This window comes from Leptosomus discolor, chromosome 11 (genome assembly GCF_034619465.1).
Source record: "Leptosomus discolor isolate bLepDis1 chromosome 11, bLepDis1.hap2, whole genome shotgun sequence".
NCBI classification, from domain to species: Eukaryota; Metazoa; Chordata; class Aves; order Leptosomiformes; family Leptosomidae; genus Leptosomus; species Leptosomus discolor.
This window is the reverse complement of record NC_141401.1, coordinates 3853935-3863321: the sequence shown is the minus strand read 5'-3', so window position 1 is coordinate 3863321 and position 9387 is coordinate 3853935. Positions and strand designations below refer to the sequence as shown.

At 46.3% G+C, this 9387-nt stretch overlaps 1 protein-coding gene across 1 annotated transcript in view; it reads right to left on the bottom strand.

The window, feature by feature from the left end:
• Positions 1–854: 854 nt before the first annotated feature.
• The window catches only part of CHSY1 (chondroitin sulfate synthase 1), a 76302-nt gene continuing 67769 nt past the window's right edge, over positions 855–9387 (bottom strand). The window contains exon 3 of the mRNA XM_086471651.1: positions 855–2447. Coding sequence (XP_086327777.1) covers positions 855–2447 — 1593 coding nt within the window. The remainder of the gene's footprint in view (positions 2448–9387) is intronic.

The window sequence follows — 9387 nt, the reverse complement described above, 5'->3', positions numbered from 1 at the left end:
CCAACGGCTCGCTGGGCACCGTCGCTCGGTCGCTTGGCTGCAAGAGATTCGCATTTCCCGTCCTCCTCCCCTCCCTCCTGACGCCGCGGCACTTCTCGATGACGTCGTCTCAGCTCTAGACAGGGCACGGTTGAGGATAATACCCAGAACCCACCACGGATTCTTAAAACATGACGTCCAGATATGGACCAAATATAAAAGACAACAATTTTCTACAAGGACCCATCGGACAGCAGGTTGTGCTTACGTTTCTCCCCTCCCTTGAAGTTGCCTGGCCATAGTAAGTGGAATTTTTAAACTGAAATAATCAGCCATTGGGGAAAAACCCCCAACCTCCTGCGATTAATACTCTTACCATCGCCACACCGATTTGTTTCGTTCTGACTCGATTTAAAACCCAACGGCTCTCCTCACAAAAGAAGCAGGATCTTTGCACGGTAGCCGTCACGACAAAACATGTAGAGACACCGTTTTGTCACGTGGCTCGCACGCTCGGGTCCCAATTTACAGAATCCCAGCAACGAAGACAGCAACGGAAAAGGTAGGAAACAATCTTTTGTTCATAAGGAAATTCTAATTCAAGTCAGATTTCCGCTGATTGGTCAGATAACTCTTAAAACAATTTTTTTGTTTGTTTGAAGGCAAATATTGATCACAGTTTTGTTCAAAACCAAAAGCACAACAACGAAAAAACCAACGGCCTTGTTCTTCTCAAAACGAGTGCTTTGTAAGAAAACAACGATGATTTCTAAAATATATCCTGTGTGGTCTTTTAAAAGTGAATTATCAAAAAACATTTTCCCAAAAATAAATTAGATAATTAAAAAAAAAGTCTTTTCCAGCATAGCTGGACATTAGGCTGTCCTCACTGAGCCATTAGTATTGCTGCTTTTCCCAAAATTTGGGTCATTTTTTTCAAACCATATTTCGGCCAGCTGTTGTGTGGACCCATAAGTTGAAGCTTTGGACCCCAAGCACATTTTGTATTGTTTGGGATCAAGATTAGGGTCACAAAGAACAGGGTGATGCACATGGACTACTCCGATTTCTTGGCTTCGGAACGTTTTTAAGCCAGCTTGAATGACTTTGTTAAATAGGTCTACGTCTTCAAGGCCCCAACCCTGGATGGAGACATCGAAGCCACCCGCTCGAAGCAGATCACCTTTGTAAATACAGGTAATACCAAAGCCATAGTTCCTCCAGAAACCTGTTTTCTGGGTGAAGGCAAAATGATTGTCACTAGGAACTTTTCCACTATAAACAATCTTTGGATCATACTGGCTAAAAATGATGGGAAAGTATACTTGTTGACCCAAAACCGTATTGGCTCTACACCGCTGGAGGAATTCTGTGGTAAGCACTAAGTCAACATCACAGAAGAAAAGCAAAGAGTCGTTCTGGAACTGCGAAGATCCGACTTCCAGAGCCAGTGCCCTCGAGAACTCCCCCGACACCGGTAAAACCTGCATGTCAGCCTTGGGGTATTTGGAGCGGTAATCTCTCATCAGCTCGATCTGCTTCCCTTTGTCAGGGTTGGAGTCGGAGTTGAAAAGCAGGACAACCAGCTTGACGTTCTGGTTTGGAATGAGGCACGTCTTCTCAAAACTCCCCATGAACCTTGCGAACATGTCGAAACGTCCGGAGAGAGGAATCAGGATGTTGATCTTCGTGTCTTTGAGTTCCTTCCTCTCTACGTTTGATCTGCTGAGCTGGAAGGGAACAAACATCTTCAGCGAGTTGGAGAGGAAAGACAAGGATCCAGAATCCTGGTTGATCTTGTTGGCCAGCTCTTTGGCGTCCATCTCCTCGTGCTCCATAAACTGCATCTTGCTGAACGTCTGCTGCAAGTACGCGTGCCTCCTGACGGGGACGGTCATCTTCTTCCCCTTGTGCTTTTTGTACAGCAGCAGCAAGTCCAGAACGTACTCTGCTCCGTACATCGGATTGACTCGGCGATAGCCATACTGTATTTCCTTGAAATCTATGATCCTCCCCCGGGTCTTAGCGTTGGCGTTGATCATTTCCATGACCTGCATAACAATGTCATCCAACGCTTCCCGCTGAGAAGAGTCCATTCCTCTCCGAGGGGGCTGCCCGTCGGCACCCGAATACAAATACTTTCCCGTAAGAAACTCCCACTCCAAGATTTCTTCCCGGTAGCGGGGCTGGAATCGCATGAAGGAGGGTGGCATCCCCAGCTGCAGGTCATCTTTGTGGATTTCTGTGTTGCTGTATTTGCTCATCAGGACAATTTCCCGGTGCAGCTGGACAGTCCGGTGGCGCAGCTCCGCTATCTTGCGGCTCAACATGTAGCTGTGAAGCCTGTACTGGTACGGGGGGTTCTTATTGGGGTGCAGTGTTATAGCTCTGTGTATTTTGCTGTTCCTCAGGTCTCGGATATAGCCTTTTTTGTTCTGCTCGTAATTTTCATAAAACAGCTGCTGCATCTAGGAGAGAGAAAGGAGAAGTTAGTGTCCGGCCGTGCTGTCCTTGTGAAAGTTAGCCCACGCAACCCCCGCCGGGAGAAAATTCCTCCTTGCTCGCGGGGCCAGAAGGCTTTCTGAATAAGCTGTTCTTGGGTTTAGGCACAGGTTGTAGCAATACCAGCTGCTATTCAAGGAAATTAAGAGGATTATCCATTGTAAACTGGTGAAAGAAACATCTACCATGGATTTGGGATTACTACAGGCCATTCTAGAGATATCACCATCGGCCAAACAACTGAGCAGTAAGTAGATTGTAAGCTCATTTTTTTCACAACAACACAGCATCACCAGGAAGAAAAAACCCCATGACGTGTTCACTACAAAACTCTGACTATTCGTCTGCTTCCCATGGGCTTTAATAACAACAATAAAGGACAATAAAAAAAGATGCCACGTACACAGTAAGCAAGTACTATGACACCTTCTCCGTTACACCCAAATGCTGTTGAGGCATTAAAAATCCAGCTTGCCGAGTGTTCTAGCCGAGATGCCAAACAGGTTATCTCAAGCGCTGCAATGCAAAGCTACAGTTCCCCCGTCATTTTAAAACGCTGATAGAAAGTAAAATGCCCCTGAGATTCCCAGCAGTAGCTCCAGAAGGCAGGTAAGATGTATGCTAGAATAAAAGCCTCCGGAAAGAGAAATTCGCTATTTCAAACCAAGAAGAGAGTGAGCTAAGGTTAGATTCACAAGCCTTACGGAAAGCCACAACTTAAGGAGAGCAGACAAACCAGCTTTCCAGTTTTCAGTAGCTCAGGCAGTAGGAGACATAACGAAAGGCAGGTGCAAACCAGGATGATAACAGGGGGAGTAAGCTGAAAAAAAAAAAAAAAACAAAATCCAAGAGGAAAAAAAAAACCCTCAAGGCCAAAGTTATATACCAGCCTAGACAACGGACATTTAAAAAGATGACGGGCTGGTTCTGTGTCACAACGCAAATGTCATCACCCCGCCAGAGGAGACTCTTCTGTTGCAGGATCCAATCTACGTTCTTGGCAGCAGAACACGCTGTAGGTAATGCAGTCCATAAAGCACATGTAAACAGGCCACGCAGATTAGCAAAGAGGTAAAATCCGAAGGACAAACAGAAGAGAGGAGGACTCAACTATGACAGCAATTAAACAGAGCACTACACGGCAAATCGCAGGCGCAGAAAACCTCCCTCCAACAGACAGCGCGAGTGATGCTTCTACCAGCTGCTCCGACCCAGCAGAAGCCCTGTTTTATGAGGCTTCCAGTTGCATTTTTCCCATTGTTGTGGACAGAGGCTGAATCTAAGGGATAAACTTACACCTGGATTTAATTGCTGCTATCTTAACAAACCAGATGTGCGCGTACCGAAACGTGCCTTTCAGCGTACCCCTGCGGACAGCGCAGGAGCAAGCTGCGTATGCTGGAAACGGCTCGCGCGGGTTTTAATCTGAACAAATGTCAAAGGAACGAACTTCAGGAGGAATTTCATCCGGATGGAGAAAGAAAGGACGTTTTTTTCATGGGTCACCACCGATCCCCCACACCTCCTCCTTCCCTGCTCAAGCCCACCTTCTCGCCCACCCTCTCTCCCAAGTGATTCCCGCTGCTTTCATGCCGTCTCCGAGCAATTCAGGCCAGAGGCTGCCTCGCATCAGAGAGATCCCATACAGCAACGCAGCCGAAGGAGAACACCTCGGCGATGGCCCCCTGGCAAGCCACAGACGAGCTGCCCGTCAAGATGTACATCCCTTCAGAAGATTTACGAGTGCTACGGGCAGCCGTTAGTTGGTCTAATCCTCTGTTCAGCTCAGAGTTATCCAAACGGAATGAACCTCAGGCTTTCCCAAGAAGCATGTTTTTCCACTCACCCCAAGACTGTTCTTCATTTATATCCCTATATTGTTTCCTCTACTAGTAACACACTATTTTTTTGACCACTTTGAACCTCGCTGCTTCCGTTAAGGGCTCTAGGAGACCTCAAATCACATCCACTTACAGTCAGTCCTGGAAGCACAATCTATAACAATGGAGAGCTCACACAGCAAGAACGAGACCAGCCCAACACTGCAGGACCCACACGTCTGTTTTTCCTGACTCCACTGATTATTCTCTCTAACACTACATATATATATAGAACTAGAAGTATTAAATGCGTCTGGTAACAGATTTCACTGACATTTTAACTACAATACAACCATAGGCACTAGCTTTCCCAGGAGTATTGTGGCATTAGATAAAAATTCTTAAATCATGTCATTAGGCAACTATTATTTAAAGGAGAATTGACAATAGGACTTAATTTCAAATCTTGTTTTGAATTTATAAGAAAACAAAGTCAAGAACATGCAGCCTGAATGCATTTATTCCAAAATTGCCATCTAGGGCATTCTGAATTAGCTACGAGAGGAAACCATGAGAAGCAGAAAGGCTTTTAGATTACACAACAAAGTTTAATAGAATACCGATGGGTAGGAAAATGTTACGAAACTTCCCAACGGAAGTAAAGACATGAACCCCTAGCAAATGGCCCTAAATAAAATTAACAAGCGTATTTTAAAACTCTGGCTTACCCTGCAGGAGTAACCTCTTACCTAGGCTGGTTAACTTCTGAACTTTTAATACTACTACTTGCCTCTTCCAAAAAACAGCGAACTTCGAAAACTGAACTGAAAATAAAACATATCTCAGCAAGACTTTACTGATGCTTCACCGCGAAGCAATTTACAACCGAAACCTCTATTCACGGCCACCTTGCTCCAGCCAAAAAGGTGACAACTGTGACAAACCCTGCGCTCCCGCCAGCTCTGCGGTGGAAGCGCCACAGTAGCCAAGCTTTTATATAATCCTGTTTTTTTCAGAAGAGTGCCTCGCAAGGTTGGCACGGTCATTGTTTTTCCTACGAAGCCTCCCCCTCCGCTACTCCAGCGTCCCTCTTGTCTCCTCGCGTTCAGCAAGCTGCAGCAGGCACGGGACGTGCCAGCATCGTGTAGCCCCGATGCCCATCTAGGAACTGCGGTACACCCCACGTCAGGAGGAAACGCACAGAAGGGTACCCGAAGGGGTTAAGCAATCCCCTCCTACAGGGACTATAACGACTTACAAACGGTTTTTGCACAGTGGCACCAAGTGCTGCAAACCAAGCCCAAGCGGCCAGCAGCCAGCGGAGCAAATTAACCCTTCCTGGGCCAAGGCCCCTGCGGACGCTGACCCAGCGCTGCGATGCCCACGGGCTCTCTTTCCTTCACGACAAGGAGCCCCACGTGGATGGCGTTTTCTCACCCGCAGCTACAAAACTTGAAAGAAACGAGCAGTTCCCTCCGCACGGTTCGACAGCTCCACCAACATTAATTTGCTCAAATCACGAAGGCGGTGCTAGCCCTCGGCACTGGGTTCCACCACCAGCAAAGGCAATGCCCAACTCTCACCCATCACTGCTAACGTGGTTTCTGCCTCATTTGGGTCCGAAACACTGCGCTAAAGATCACCTATTAGCACAGGCAGCCTTTCCAATACTGGAAAGACATAAGGAAGACAAAAAAATCGTAATTACCTCTTGTGTACATCATTAATAGGTGGGTGGGAGAAGATGACAGAGAAAGTAATACCTGTAATTTATTTGTTCCTCCCATGTAGCAGCCATTAAACACACACGTGGGGACTGACACGAGCCCAGAACATGCACGTCTCCAACAGACGTTACGTGCAAACTTCCCCAGGCTCTTGTGAGCTGAACTCCTGCAAACTCCTCTTTCGGTGAAACAGGTTTCTCTATGATTCTTTTCAAAAAAAGAACCTTTCATGGATATTAATTTTGCAATGATTATATTCTAAGCATGCCTTATTCTAGTGCAGAGCACTGAGAGCGTAGGGATACAAAGAAGAGCTACTCTTTATTGACCACTATTTACTCTAGACCTGTTGAAGCCTTAAAAACCCTAATGTTCCCCAAACCATTAGAGACTGAATGTTTAAACTGTGGTACAGCTGTTGTGGGCACTACTGGCTCGTGTCCAAAAGACCAACTGAAAGGAGAGAGTGTTATGTTCTTCGTTTTAAATGAAGAAGTCTTTTGCAGGCCAAAAAAAGTGTACTGGAGAAAATGGACTTTAAAAATAAGACCAGTTTATGCAGAAACTGGCCCGCAGCCACGGATTAGCCCCCGAGGGCCTTCTCTCACAGCTCCAGATTGTACTACCACAGCCCAGAAAACGCAGCCCCACAAGTCTCATGAAAAGCAATCATGGACAGGACATGTTGTATGGCAGGCTTCGAAATGCCCGAGATGTCCTTTAAATACAAAGCCAAACTAATTAAAAGCTCGAAAGATGGCGAAAGAGCGTGAGCACCTCCGTTGGGAGGAGACGAGCAGGCAGGTCCCTCTCCGCAGCTGGTGCAAAGCTCTTCTCCTACAGGAGTAACGTGGGTGCCGGGACTGCCCTCACCCTGCCCCACAGCTGCCAAAACTGCGCAGGATGCTCGCCCCCGCGTCCTCCTCGCTCCTCCTTCCAGAGATGCAGCCACAGCGGTGCGAGGGGCAGTTCTGTTGGCTGGCTGAAGTAAAATGAAAGGCATTTTGCACCCACATCCCAAGTAACTGTATGAAGCAATTGCAACTGCACTAAAACAGTCCTGCTACTTCAGAGTGGTTAACCAACACAGATCACTAGTCTTCTGGGATTTAAATCACCACTATAGCTAAAGTGATAAAATATTTTGCACTTAGACCCAATGGGAAGGAGCAAAGGGTCTTCGTTTACTGCTGACTTGCCTATGGTGGAGGGGGGACTGTCGTGACCTCCCTGGATACAACTCTGCATCCAGGGTTCTTATCAGCGATGACCTTCCCCTTTTAACTCCTGATGCTTTATGTGCGATCCCACAGCTAACCACTGACACGACTCAAGTCACTCCTGGGCAGACTTACTATGGTGGAGACAAACACAGGGAAGCGATGGATAAACACTCATTTCCAGTGAACTTGGCCACTAGTTCATCCCTGTAACCTCCCCAGTTGCCACTACAGGAAAGGATGCAGGAAACGCCACTCGGCGCTGGGAGATCAGACTTCCCTCTCGGCTCGCAACTGAAGCCCCAAGCTCTGGAGCATGATTAAATGATGTGATCCCACAGACGAGCTACTTCTCACACCAATTTCACCCCGTACCACTGGTTTGCATTTGCTTTCTTTCATAAATTAAAGAGGGGCAGGAAAATCAGCTGGACATCCCGAACAGCCAGTACTCACAGTTTCCACAGCAGACCGCTAGAGAAGCGGAGGCAGATCCAGCTGTGATATACCACGACCTCTGAGTGCCATAACTCCAGGCGTGCTCTGAAGCAAGAAGTTTATTTTGTACAACACAATTGCCTCTTCTTATACGATGCTAAGCAAAACAGCGCCTGTCTCACTCGAGAGCCCTGCAGAGCCTACTGCACCGCTCTCTTCTCCAAAGTATTCGAGAAAGGAAGCCAAGTATCTAAGGCAAGTTTCAAGCACAGCAAACACAAGGTCATTGAATTCCCAAGGAATCTGTGAATTAGGAGAGTTACTGCTGGAGTTCAATCTTTTGTTAACAATACCAAGTAGCTGTTTAATTAAACAACTGTCCTTCTCCCAATCCTTTCTTGTTTAAGCAACTAGAAGAGCTTAAAAATTACTTATTCATTTAGTTTCTCAAACCACGTAGGCTTTAAAGTAATCCCAGCTTGGCAACAGAAAGAAGAAAACCCGCAAAAATGAACGCATCTTCAAAACTGGCATCGTGTACTTCACCTCTGACCTTGAGCTTGACAATGTCATTACCCAAAACCTACACATGGGAGCAATCCACGGCACTTGGGAACTGAGATCCTCCAGCTAGGAAGCAGAGGAGAACTTCCCTCCTCCCGGCCCTTCATTAAACTTGAGTTTCATCCTCCTGGTCTAAATGAGGATACAGAATCCTGGTCTCCTCTGTGTCATGAAGTGAGGATTCCTTCCTCAGGTCTCACCTATTTTGGATAAGGGGGACAAGTGGAATCAGGCCTGGTGTGTAAAGAAAAGAAAGACTAGTGCAATCCCATAACACTCTCAAAAGAAGACAGCTGTCCATTTATTGAAATATCCTTCCCCCTTGGGTGTATCTGACACACAAACTACACAGGTGCCACTGTGCACTCCATAAAGCCTGGAACTCCAGAGACACAGATTTATGTTTTTAAAGCATAAACCAGAATATAACGTGAAAACATTTTGTACCTTAGGAGTAACCAGATAAAACAGAAGGTGCCATTTCAGGATATTTAGATTTAACTGTGCAAACCTTAGGGGAGCTGCATGCAATTGCAGGGTTTTCTTCCAAAAGGTTCTGATTTAACAGAAACAAAACCAAATAAAACACCACTAAATATTAACAAATGTTCAATGCTACAGCTATTAAAGAAGCAGAACATCGTACATGCTAATGACTAATTATCATTGCTATTGCTTGAGAAAGTGTGCTCAAAATTTGTTTCCAGCATAATTTCCAAATTATGAGTCCTGGTGCAAACTGTTGTTCTGCACATGGCTCTCCCTTGCTCAAGTTAAGGCTTTGACCCACAGGGCAAATGATTCAGGCCTCCCTCTCCAGCAGAGAGGGACTGCCTCTGTCCCAGATCCAAACAAAACCAGGAACACAGTGACTCGCTGCTGATTTGTTCATTTAAAGGCCAGACCCAGGGATGATGCCAAATTACTTGCCCACCGAATATACTGCGTCTTGGGACTTCCCTTCCTTGTTGTCAACTCCACACTTTTAGCCTCTGCAGTAGAGGCAGAGCACAAGAAAAACTTGGTTTTCATTATGAATTTCAACAGGCTCGTGAAAGAAAGAGCCGCGCAGCCTTGGAAATCTGTATCTGCTCTTTCTCATGGAAAGCGTTAAGATTGCAGAGAGGCAGCACATGA